The 13,588-nt window shown below is 43.0% G+C and overlaps 1 protein-coding gene across 1 annotated transcript in view; it reads left to right on the top strand.

The window, feature by feature from the left end:
- Positions 1–12,762, top strand: part of LOC138372496 (probable serine/threonine-protein kinase samkC) — a 41,659-nt gene extending 28,897 nt beyond the window's left edge. Inside the window, exon 4 of the mRNA XM_069337967.1 lies at positions 12,534–12,762. Within this exon, the coding sequence (XP_069194068.1) occupies positions 12,534–12,762 (229 nt within the window). The remainder of the gene's footprint in view (positions 1–12,533) is intronic.
- The last annotated feature ends 826 nt before the right edge of the window (positions 12,763–13,588 follow it).

The following is a 13,588-nucleotide window of genomic DNA, read 5'->3' as shown; positions in this document are numbered from 1 at the left end:
TAGGTTAGGTTAGGTTAGGTTAGGTTAGGTTAGGTTAGGGAAGGTTAGGTTGCTCACTGTGATGTGTTGGTGGAGCTGAATGTTGAGAGCTTTCAGTCAACATCGGAGAATGAAGGCAGATTTGTTTGCCTTCAAACTGTGTAGATTTGCCTTCATTCAACGATCTCGAATGAAGGTAGATTTGTAGCTCAGGGTCGGAATACTGACACTGTCTTCCTGGGGAAAATCTTTGGAGCAGGACAGCGAAATCGACTCAGCATCGTTCAGAGTGACCCTAGGAGCGCGTTATCCCACGAACCCTAACGCGATGGTTCGATCCCACTTCCCTACTCCAAAGATATCCTCGCACATTTATCATGATATTAAGATTTCATCGTATATTGTCGAATGAGTTTACCTGCAATCACAAGATTCGCAATGAGGTGATTGTAAATAACATTAAGGAATCAATGTCTTCTTTGCTCCCTTTTGAGCATTAATTCGTGTTTAGGAGGCTGGGTGATTAGTTTAATGTAATTAGGAAACATTTTTTTTTTGGGGGGGAAGGGACTGTCTTGGTAGAGAATATCAACGTTAATCAAAAAAACACTTCCGAAGGAATTATACCAAAGAAATATCAAGCGATCTGTGTGACGAGGCCATTACCTCAAGTTGGGAATCCTACCGTGAACTTGGAACTAGACTTCAAGCCAAAGGAATTGCTTCAGTAAATCCTGCAATTTTGACTTGCTTGCTGCTGTGCTTCCCTCTCTCACTGTTACCCGAGAGGACTTGCTTCAACCTCCCTGCATCACCAGCAGCTTCAGGTGAACGGTCTCTGAATGTGCTGAAACAATTCAAGAATGACAGTCGCTCATCAATGATATTCAACAGGAGTGTTGAATATAATTGCTATACTAAACATTATAGTGGCATTGTAACCTAGTCAACATGTCTACGGAACGTGGTTCATTTGTCGAGAAAACACACACAAGAAAATTTATACAAATATTATTGTTCTGTTTTTGTCGTGTCAAACCGTTAATTTGATAATTCGAAGTATTTCAATTATACACCAATTTTGGTAATCCTATTTATGCATTGCTTTAGTTTTTTTTTAATAATAAGGGAATATTATAAAACAGAAGTCAGCCAGGCTTCTGTCGACCTTTGAGGAGGGCGTACGTGCATGGGTCGACCTGCTTCTATGTCCACGTGCATGGGTCGACCTGCTTGTATGCCTACGTACTTGGGTCGACCTGCTTGTATGCCTACGTGCTTGGGTCGACCTGCTTCTATGCCCACGTGCATGGGTCGACCTGCTTGTATGCCTACGTACTTGGGTCGACCTGCTTGTATGCCCACGTGCTTGGGTCGACCTGCTTGTATGCCTACGTGTACGTGTCTTGGTACGAGTCTTGGCCCGTGGTAACGTGCTTGTGTACGAGTCTTGGCCCGTGTTGACGTGCTTGTGTATGTGTACGAGTGTTAGTACGTGTTCAAAGGATTATGTTCGTGGACGTGTTCACGTGTTTGTGAACATGTGCGTTACTGTTCGAGGGCAAGAGTGAATAAGTATAATTCCAGCTTTACCCCTTAGGTAAGCATCCTCTCATCTCATTACCCTGAGGTAAGCATCCTCTCATCTCATTACCCTGAGGTAAGCATCATCTCATGACCCTGGGGTAAGCATCATCTCATGACCCTGGGGTAAGCATCATCTCATCACCCTGGGGTAAACATCATCTCATTACCCTGGGGTAAGCATCATCTCATCTCATGACCCTGGGGTAAGCATCATCTCATGACCCTGGGGTAAGCATCATCTCATGACCCTGGGGTAAGCATCATCTCATGACCCTGGGGTAAGCATCATCTCATGACCCTGGGGTAAGCATCATCTCATGACCCTGGGGTAAGCATCATCTCATGACCCTGGGGTACACATCATCTCATGACCCTGGGGTAAGCATCATCTCATGACCCTGGGGTAAGCATCATCTCATGACCCTGGGGTAAGCATCATCTCATGACCCTGGGGTAAGCATCATCTCATGACCCTGGGGTAAGCATCACCAACACAGCTACCCAGATCAACATGCAAATCGAATGCCCGTTGCATGCACATACTTCTCTCATTACCGAGACACCTGACCACACACAGGCGCGTCTGGTACAGATTACAGGCACTATACAGACTCCCGGTACAGTACAATACAGCACAGGGTAAAGCATGGGTAAACTGCCCCTATAATACAGTCGGTAAGATACAGGTACACCGTCCATAGTATGGGGGCCCTGAGCGCCGGGCCCACGGCTACAAGCAGCGGCCCACCTAGGCTAATGTATGCAGGCCACACTAAGGGCCCAGGGGGCCAGCGGGTTACCTAATCAAATATTAATCATTTGCAGCCGAGATCGATGTAAATCCGATTAAAGACCTTACCTGTGGGATTTATGGCAGATAATTGCGACGCGGATAACTGCTCGGTCAGTGGTACCGGGGGGGTGGGGGGGGGGTGGGGGGGGTGGGGGGGGGGGTGGGGGGGTGGGGGGTGGCAGCTGATGGTTGCGGACTCCTGCTGATGTGTGGGGGTGAGGGGGAGGGGGGGGGGGTGTTGATGCTGTGTAGGGAGGCGGGTCTGCTGCTGCTGCTGTGTAGGGAGGCGGGTCTGCTGCTGCTGCTGTGTAGGGAGGCGGGTCTGCTGCTGCTGCTGCTGTGTAGGGGATGGGGGATAAGCTACTGTGTATGTAGGGAGAGAGAGGGGGGGGGGGGGTTATGCTGCTGTTTACGGGAGGGATGAGCAGGTCAGCATTTTTTTTTTGGCTCACTTAGGATAGTTGACGAAGAGGGAAATCTTCAAAGCTCTACATGAGCTTCACCCGAGACTGCGAGACCTTCAGAGCACCACCATTCACCACGGTGACAATAGTGGTGCTCTAGTGGAGCTCTGGTGGTGCTCTAGTAGAGGTCTGGTAGAGCTCTGGAGCTCTGGTGGTGCTCTAGTGCAGGTCTGGTAGAGCTCTGGAGGTCTGGTGGTGCTCTAGTGGAGCTCTGGTGGAGGTCTGGTAGAGCTCTGGAGCTCTGGTGGTGCTCTAGTGCAGGTCTGGTAGAGCTCTGGAGGTCTGGTGGTGCTCTAGTGGAGCTCTAGTGGAGTTCTGGTGGAGTTCTGAGGGAGCTTTATGCTGAGGGAAATGTGACTCAGTTCTACCGAATTTCAGAAGTCATCAGAGACGTTACCAACCCGGTGTTCAAGGAAGAACCTCCCTTGCTCAATTAGGAGTCCCAACACTACTCTCAGATAGTAACATTAAATTATCGTTGCTTATGTCAAGGGACCCTTGAAAATACTCCTCAAATGACGCCCAGACAGAACACAAGGAAGATATATATATCTATTTTTTTTTAACTCAAATAACTCCTCAGTAAAATATAATTACATGATTATATATAATTTTATAATATATAATTTCAATTCCCTAGTGTATGTGATCTCTGTGAAAATATTACCCATTTATCCTGGACTTGGCTCAGTATTCTCATTACATTGGACTTCACAAGGGACGGTTGGACTTTTTTCCCTGGTGTCAATAAAGTCTAGACTTTGAAAGAGTGCCACAAGCAGGGGGGGGGGGGGGGCCGGTACCAAGAACACAGGTTGTTGTTGTTGTTAAAGATTCTCTACCTGGTACAAAAAGTCCCAAGTAGCACGGGCTATGGTGAGCCCGTAGATTAAACACAGGTGTGGGACTCGTGGCACTGATTGCAGGTGTATTGTGTTCTCTTTATTGGCTCTGAAACGAGGCACTTAAACGTTGTAATTTATATCTGAATTATTTTCCGAGTTATACATTTTTCATATTTTTATTTTGCGTAAATAATTTGAGTTAAAGTGAATTTATATAAATATATGAAAACATAATAGTGGTGGGAGGAAGGGGGTAATATTTTACCTTACCATGCGTTGGTTTGTGGGGATCAATGCTCCCACGGCCCGGTCTCTGACCAAACGTCCTAGTTGGTATTCTATGATCCCCCCCCCAACTCTGGATACACCTTCAAGGCATCAACAGTTAGATATTCATCCGTGTTCCAAATATTCAAAAGTTCTTGGAACTAGGGTGATGAATGTCAGGGTAATTAAGGGAGGGTGAGCTAGGAAGGTGGCCAAGAGGATTAGTAATTATTTTGGTACTGGTTCTGGTACGTATTAGTAGTAACTGCAGTAATATGAATGGTTAAAGTAGAAGCAGTAGTGGTAGAAGTGGGTAGATACAGAACTAGTTGCTGTTGTTGTCGTGAGTAGTAGAAGTAGCACTAGTTTCAGGAGAAATAGTAAAAGTAGGTAGGTCTCTCTGTCTCTGTCTCTGTCTCTGTCTCTCTCTCCCTCTCTCTCTCTCTCTCTCTGTCTCTCTCTCTCTCTCTCTCTCTCTCTCTCTCTCTCTCTCTCTCTCTCTCTCTCTCTCTCCCTCTCGTATATCCCCCCTGCCACAATACAGATAACAACAGGAAACAAAGGAATACAATTGTTAGTGCCTCATATAACTATACTCATATATCAATAAAGTGCGCTATATCACCTCGTTAACACATATACGCGTGTCCAAGGTACAACAAAAGCTTCCTTCACCGCATTATTCATGACACTGTGGGGGTCTACTGCGCCGTGCCCGCGTATTTGCGTATAATCCTCGTATATACCGCAGACTGGCGCTCTTCGCGGTATAATCAGCGGCCTCAATTGCACAAACGAGCAGTCAAAACCCGCTAACGACTCCCCCAACGACCACACTGCACAAACGATCCTCATCACTCGGCCAATTAACGTGGTGATGAATGCAATATTGATAGAATTGCAGATTTTGGGAACATAAGACTTGTAAATGACTATGGTGGTACCTAAGTTATATTTTTTCCCTTGATTTGTTCCTGATGGTGTGAGGGGACACGGGGGACACTTCTCTCACCTGTTCCCGTTTTTCTTAAGTTTATCCGCTTTAGCTGAAGTAAGGGAGATATATTAGCATTTTGTTAACCAGACCACACACTAGAAGGTGAAGGGATGACGACGTTTCGGTCCGTCCTGGACCATTCTTAAGTCGATTGTGATTCGGTTTCAACGGACCGAAACGTCGTCGTCGTCGTCGTCCCTTCACCTTCTAGTGTGTGTGGTCGGGTCAACATACTTTAGCCACGTTATTGTTAATCATCGCCTGCATACCAGCATATTCTTTGGTTCAGATTCTGCTGATATGAGGCGTCTCCCGGAGCTCATCCTTCCTAGTATACACAGACATGAGGACATTTTCCGCGCCTCATTACCACTGGAATGAGGAAAGGATACGAGAAAAATTTCCCCCTTACTTGCTCCATCTGACATGACAGACACTCAAACGGGCTTATCCCTCATCGCGTCTTAGATTTCTGCAGACGGAGGCTGCTGTATCTTATACTTTTCGTCGCAGAATGGTTTAGAAAATACATTTATTTTTATATATATTCCAAATTACAAAGACGAGTATGGAAGAGATGCTCACACACTCAAAAGTCAGATAGTTAAATAAAGTTTTTGCAGCATCCTCGGCGTAACGTGAGGATCTCTTAATAACACAGATATATTGCTCCGGAATCATTGGATGCTGCGTGCTTAAAAACAGCGAATAAGGACGTGCGTAGACACAGTGAATGGGGGCGTGCGTAGACACAGTGAATAAGGGGCGTGCGTAGACACAGTGAATGGGGGCGTGCGTAGACACAGTGAATGGGGGCGTGCGTAGACACAGTGAATGGGGGCGTGCTTAAAAACAATGAATAGTGCGCACGTATAAAGGGTGAATATAGCGCGCGTGAAGGACCAGTGAATGTTTCACACACAAGGTTCACACTAAAACTTGTATGAAACGTCGTTATTGTGGCCGTTGTTATGCTATACAAGATCTACGATGTACCCGCAGCTGCCCGGGCCGGCTGCATGTCAGCGCCTGAGGATTGTACCTTATTAAGGTAGGAATTTTTAAATGATCAGCGCTGTTTCCTGTTGAAGTTCACTGTAACTATTTGGTCATTGTAGACTCATCATAACGGGAACGTTTGATTTACCTGCGATCAATGTCACTATTTTTCGCGAGGCTCAGGTAAGACTGACTTTTTCAGCGAAGTCTTACAATGTTAATCCCACTAATCAGAAGCCTTCAATATGGAGCTAAGAATTAAGGAAGACATGACTGAGGTGTGCAGATCACTGGGCATAAGAAGGTGATATTCATCAAGTATTAAATATTATCAGTACAAAGTAGTACACCAAGCTATGGATATAAACTGGATAAGTTTTCATTTAGGAAACACCTGGGTAAATACTGGTTTGGTAACAGGGTTAGTTGATTTCCGGAACAGATTGCCGGCTGACATTATAGACGTTGGATCACTAGAGTGTTCCAAGCTTAAGTTAGACATATATATCTATCTATATATATATATATATATATATATATATATATATATATATATATATATATATATATATATATATATATATATATATATATATATATATTTATGAATAAGTAAGCCTGGGTTTACTCTTTCTGGGAGACATATGACGAGAATCATATCTATAACATCAAGATAACACCCTCATCTATACAAAGCATTTACTTATCCCCATCTTTACAATGTATATTTTACCCCCCCCCTCCCCTCATTAAAAAAAAAGAGTCCATCTTTGGGTATAGTCACCCAATAGGAGCAAGGTCCATGTGTGAGGATAGAGTTCATAGGCAAGGGTAGACTCTATCTCCATGGGTAGAGTCCATGGAGGTGGAGTTCATAATTGAGAGCATAGAATCCACCTGAAGAGATTGGATCCACCTGTGGTGGAGTTGGCTATCTCCATGAGGGTAGAAACCATCTATGAGGGATAGGATTCCATCTGTGAGTGGATAGGGACCACCTGTGAGTATATAAGGACCACCTGTAAGTCTATAGGGACCACCTGTAAGTGTATAAGGACCACCTGTGAGTATAATATATGCCCCCACTACCCCCTACCAGCCCTCTCCACCAAAACTCCCCCCCCCCCCCCCTACCCCTGCCCTCTCCCTCCTCCCTATAGTCCTCCCTCACCCTACACACCACATTCCGTTGCTCTCCAACACAGAGAAGCGAACAAATCACATATCGACGTTCTCGTAATTCGGAAGCGCTCGCGGAAAGGGTACAAGTTGACCCTCTTAAACTGAAGGGGTTGAGGAAGGGGCAATCAGAGCCGGGCCGGAGGCCATGGTTACCTGCTATAAATTCGTGGAATTACAATGCCCAAGAAGCGGATTCCGGGACTATTACATAAGCTGGTTATTAGGCGTGATGGGTGGAGTGGAGAGGGAGGTAGAGGGGGGTTGGGGAGAGAGCAGGTGGAGGTATATAGAGGGAGGGGGGGAGAAGGGAGGTATATAGAGGGAGGGGGGGGAAGGGAGGTATATAGAGGGAGGGGGGGGGAAGGGAGGTATATAGAGGGAGGGAGGGAGAGAAATGGTGTGTGGTGGGATGGAATTATGTAATGATGCCAGAGGGAAGGAAGGGGAGGGGGCGGGTAGAGGAAATGGCATGATTGATGTATGGTAAGAGGTAATGGAAGGTGATAACTGGGGAATGAAAGGATATGTTTGAGAGATAAACGGGAAGAGGGAGGTGGAGAAGCAATTGGAAGAGGATAATTCGAATGTATTCATATATGTATATATATGTATCTATGTATATTTGTATGAATGTATATTCGTGGCTCAGCTGGTATTGAGCAGTTGACTCTATACCATTATATATATATATATATATATATATATATATATATATATATATATATATATATATATATATATATATATATATATATATATATATATATATGCGAACAAGCCTGAATGGTCCCCAGGACAATATGCAACTGAAAACTCACACCCCAGAAGTGACTCGAACCCATACTCCCAGAAGCAACGCAACTGGTATGTACAAGACGCCTTAATCCACTTGACCATCACGACCGGACAAAATGAGGTGATAGCCGAGGCTATTTGAACCACCCCACCGCCGGCACTCGGATAGTAATCTTGGGCATAGCATTTTACCAAATCACCTCATTCTTTGGGGCACACGTGAGGAACACAAATGCGAACAAGCCTGAATGGTCCCCAGGACAATATGCAACTGAAAACTCACACCCCAGAAGTGACTCGAACCCATACTCCCAGAAGCAACGCAACTGGTATGTACAAGACGCCTTAATCCACTTGACCATCACGACCGGACAAAATGAGGTGATAGCCGAGGCTATTTGAACCACCCCACCGCCGGCACTCGGATAGTAATCTTGGGCATAGCATTTTACCAAATCACCTCATTCTTTGGGGCACACGTGAGGAACACAAATGCGAACAAGCCTGAATGGTCCCCAGGACAATATGCAACTGAAAACTCACACCCCAGAAGTGACTCGAACCCATACTCCCAGAAGCAACGCAACTGGTATGTACAAGACGCCTTAATCCACTTGACCATCACGACCGGACAAAATGAGGTGATAGCCGAGGCTATTTGAACCACCCCACCGCCGGCACTCGGATAGTAATCTTGGGCATAGCATTTTACCAAATCACCTCATTCTTTGGGGCACACGTGAGGAACACAAATGCGAACAAGCCTGAATGGTCCCCAGGACAATATGCAACTGAAAACTCACACCCCAGAAGTGACTCGAACCCATACTCCCAGAAGCAACGCAACTGGTATGTACAAGACGCCTTAATCCACTTGACCATCACGACCGGACAAAATGAGGTGATAGCCGAGGCTATTTGAACCACCCCACCGCCGGCACTCGGATAGTAATCTTGGGCATAGCATTTTACCAAATCACCTCATTCTTTGGGGCACACGTGAGGAACACAAATGCGAACAAGCCTGAATGGTCCCCAGGACAATATGCAACTGAAAACTCAACTCATTTTGTCCGGTCGTGATGGTCAAGTGGATTAAGGCGTCTTGTACATACCAGTTGCGTTGCTTCTGGGAGTATGGGTTCGAGTCACTTCTGGGGTGTGAGTTTTCAGTTGCATATTGTCCTGGGGACCATTCAGGCTTGTTCGCATTTGTGTTCCTCACGTGTGCCCCAAAGAATGAGGTGATTTGGTAAAATGCTATGCCCAAGATTACTATCCGAGTGCCGGCGGTGGGGTGGTTCAAATAGCCTCGGCTATCACCTCATTTTGTCCGGTCGTGATGGTCAAGTGGATTAAGGCGTCTTGTACATACCAGTTGCGTTGCTTCTGGGAGTATGGGTTCGAGTCACTTCTGGGGTGTGAGTTTTCAGTTATATATATATATATATATATATATAATATATGCATTTACCTGGACACAATATATATATATATATATATATATATATATATATATATATATATATATATATATATATATATATTGTAGTCTGGCTCAGCTGGTATTGAGCAGTTGACTCTATACCATTATATATATATATATATATATATATATATATATATATATATATATATATATATATATATATATATATATATGTCGTACCTAATAGCCAGAACTCACTTTTCAGCCTACTATTCAAGGCCCGATTTGCCTAATAAGCCAAGTTTTCCTGAATTAATATATTTACTATAATTTTTTTCTTATGAAATGATAAAGCAACCCTTTTCTCTATGTATGAGGTCAATTTTTTTTTATTGGAGTTAAAATTAACTTAGATATATGACCGAACCTAACCAACCCTACCTAACCTAACCTAACCTATATTTATAGGTAAGATTAGGTTAGGTAGCCAAAAAAAGCTAGGTTAGGTTAGGTTAGGTAGGTTAGGTAGACGAAAAAACATTAATTCATGAAAACTTGGCTTATTAGGCAAATCGGGCCTTGAATAGTAGGCAAAGAAGTGCGTTCTGGCTATTAGGTACGACATATATATATATATATATATATATAATATATGCATTTACCTGGACACAATATATATATATATATATATATATATATATATATATATATATATATATATATATATATATATATATATATGTCGTACCTAGTAGCCAGAACGCACTTCTCAGCCTAATATGCAAGGCCCGATTTGCCTAATAAGCCAAGTTTTCATGAATTAATGTTTTTTCGACTACCTAACCTACCTAACCTAACCTAACCTAACCTTTTCGGCTACCTAACCTAACCTAACCTATAAAGATAGGTTAGGTTAGGTAGGGTTGGTTAGGTTCGGTCATATATCTACGTTAATTTTAACTCCAATAAAAAAAATTGACCTCATACATAATGAAATGGGTAGCTTTATCATTTCATAAGAAAAAATTAGAGAAAATATATTAATTCAGGAAAACTTGGCTTATTAGGCAAATCGGGCGTTGCATAGTAGGCTGAAAAGGGCATTCTGGCTACTAGGTACGACATATATATATATATATATATACATATATATATATATATATATATATATATACATATATATATATATATATATATATATATATATATATATATATATATATATATATATATATATATATATATATATAATCTTTGGACAACACCCACCAGTGGGACTCGAACCCAGAAAGCACAACTACCTTCCAGTAGCTGGCATAACTAGTATGCTTTAACCCACTACGCCATCAGACCTTACAAAAGAAGTAGATAGTTCGAGATATATATATCTCAAACATCTCTACCTCCCGAAGGCACCAGATGAGTGAGGGGTCAGTCTGCAATTTTCGTCAAGCCACTGTCAATGTGAGAGAACTCGTGTCCAGCTTATAAGCCTATACTTGCATAAACCACAAGTGAAGATAAACAATCTTTGGACAACACCCACCAGTGTGGGTGTTGTCCAAAGATTGTTTATCTTCACTTGTGGTTTATGCAAGTATAGGCTTATATATATATATATATATATATATATATATATATATATATATATATATATATATATATATATATATATATATATATATATATATATAATATACAGGCATTTACCTGGACACTTTGAGCCTCGAACCGCCGACCACATAGACAGCAGCCAGCCGCTCTACGTACTGACGCAAGAGATGTGAAGCAAAGCCCATTCATAACCTTAAATGCAGTTATAAAGGAAAACCAATCTATGCTAAGGAACCTATACATCACTCGAGAGTAAGTGTTGAGAGGCGGGGCACAAGAGTCGCAGCTCATCCCCGACCAGTAGAATCCGACGCGTCTACCAATACCAGCAACAGCATGATATGCTGCCCTCCTTATTGTCCACTCCACAGGGTGTAGACGCACGATTTATTCACGAAACACCTGATATCTGCAATGCCCCATGAATCACCTGATATCTGCAATGCCCCATGAATCACCTGATATCTGCAATGCCCCATGAATCACCTGATATCTGCAATGCCCCATGAATCACCTGATATCTGCAATGTCCTGTTACTAAAACTTGCTGCCTTCAGCGTCCACCATACGCAGCAGGTGTTGAAGGTGACGCAGTCCCATGCAGGAGGAAGAGGAGGATTGGATCGCAATTGCTATGTTTCCTCCTTCTTTTTTTTCTGTTGCAGGTGATGTATGGTGAGAGGTGTGAGGTGTGCCAGTTGGGCTGTGTGACGATAGGGGGGCAGTGGAGTATAGGAGGAGGAGGAGGAGGATGAGGCGGGATGAGCTCGGCTTCAGGCTCATCCTATTCCTTATATGATTGTTACTTAAGAGATAAATAAAGCTTATTCTTAATGATTCATATAATAGGCTCATGAAATAAATAGGTCTGTAGGAGCAGGCTTCAGATGAGCTGCGGTAGGATAACAGCTCTTGAGAGAGAGAGAGAGAGAGAGAGAGAGAGAGAGAGAGAGAGCTTCCTATTGCTTTCCTATCTTTTACATCGACTTAGAGCCCAACATTGAGCTGTATCTGCCAATTTTCAGACCATTTTCTAAGTCAATAATTTATGCCTATGGCGAGCACAATAAGTCGCAAGACAGAGCCGGGCGACACTGAACTTGCCCCGCCTCTTCTTCATTATTAGTTTGATACTGTGCGAGCCAATTGATTTCAACAGAATCAAACACAGGACCAGAGTCCATTAATGGTGATCCTGTGTGAGCTGTCTTCTGATCTAGTTTAACAGCTCCTTACCAATATATATATATATATATATATATATATATATATATATATATATATATATATATATATATATATATATATATATATATATATATATATGCCTCTTATCGTCTCTATCAATCTCTTTCGTTCAACAGTGTTAAAAGTGCTACTAAAGTTTGGTTTACTAAATATTAAAAGTTTCCACTATTTACTAACCTAACTATATTATATCCTCTAATATATTGAAGGAACCATATAGCGTACGAACTGTCAAGTTCTTTTCTCTTAGTCGGGCTCACCATAGCCCGTGCTACTTGGAGCTTTTTATTCCAGGTAGCGAATCTTAAACAACAACATTACAAGTTCTTCCCAGGGTCTGCAGCAAGAACATGTCTTCGAAAAAGAATCAAGTACAGAGCCAATCAGCAGGGCCAAAAGAATCAAAGGATCAAAAGGATCAGAAAAAGAATCAAGTACAGAACCAATCAGCAGGAGCAAAAGAATCAAAGAATCAAAAGGATCAGAAAAAGAATAAAAAACAAAGCAAATCAGAAAAGGCAAAAGAATCAAAGAAGGGCAAAAAGAGACAGGAGCCTCTCTAAGTCGGATAGCAGCGATTCTCTCTGCGTCTCTATCGCAGAGGACGCCTACTAAGGCTACCTGCCAGGCTGGGTAAACAAGTCCTCAAATTCGTGGTGGACACAAGCTCCGCCATCACCTTCATCTCCGAGAGGAACGCCAAGCTGTGTGGCATCGAGTTGTCTAAACGTTACGATGATCAGTCAACGGGCTTCGTTGGCGAACTCCCCGAAACCCCATTAAACCTCGTCCTCGGAAGTGGGGATATTGTAAGTGTTACTCTCCCAATCTTTCGCGTCCGTAAATTGCCCACAAACGGAGCCATTTTGGGCATGGATTTTTTACTCCGCTGGAGATGCTCTATAGTCAACGACCCAAGATATCCGCGAATAGTAATTCGGCCTTGGTAGAATTACAAAAGTTATCCCCCGATCGTTGTGGACTCTCAAATCAACGGAGCAGCGGTCAAAGCCACTGTGAACACCGCTTCTCCCATAACACTCATCCCAAAATCTCGTGTCCAAGAGCTAGGGCTCACAAGCCAGCCGTGTCAAATGAAAAAACGTTTCCTCTCTATCGGCGATGGAAAATATGCTCCAAGCGAGGTCATTCGGGATCAGGAAATTAAATTTGAAGGCTTCACGTTCCGTACAGACATATACGTTTGTGACTGGGAATAATAGCACGTCATATTAGGTGCCGATATAACCCAGTACACAGATATAAATTTACAAAGAGAAAAAGTTATCTTCACTAGGAATAGGATTCCTATTGAGACGAGCCCCATCAAATATGAAGTGAGACCTGTATCTTTCAGAAATCGTATGCAAAAGTTCTTCTCAAGGATAT

The sequence above is a fragment of the Procambarus clarkii genome, chromosome 39, assembly GCF_040958095.1.
Source record: "Procambarus clarkii isolate CNS0578487 chromosome 39, FALCON_Pclarkii_2.0, whole genome shotgun sequence".
Classification (NCBI taxonomy): Eukaryota; Metazoa; Arthropoda; class Malacostraca; order Decapoda; family Cambaridae; genus Procambarus; species Procambarus clarkii.
This window is presented reverse-complemented; position numbering and strand designations above follow the sequence as displayed.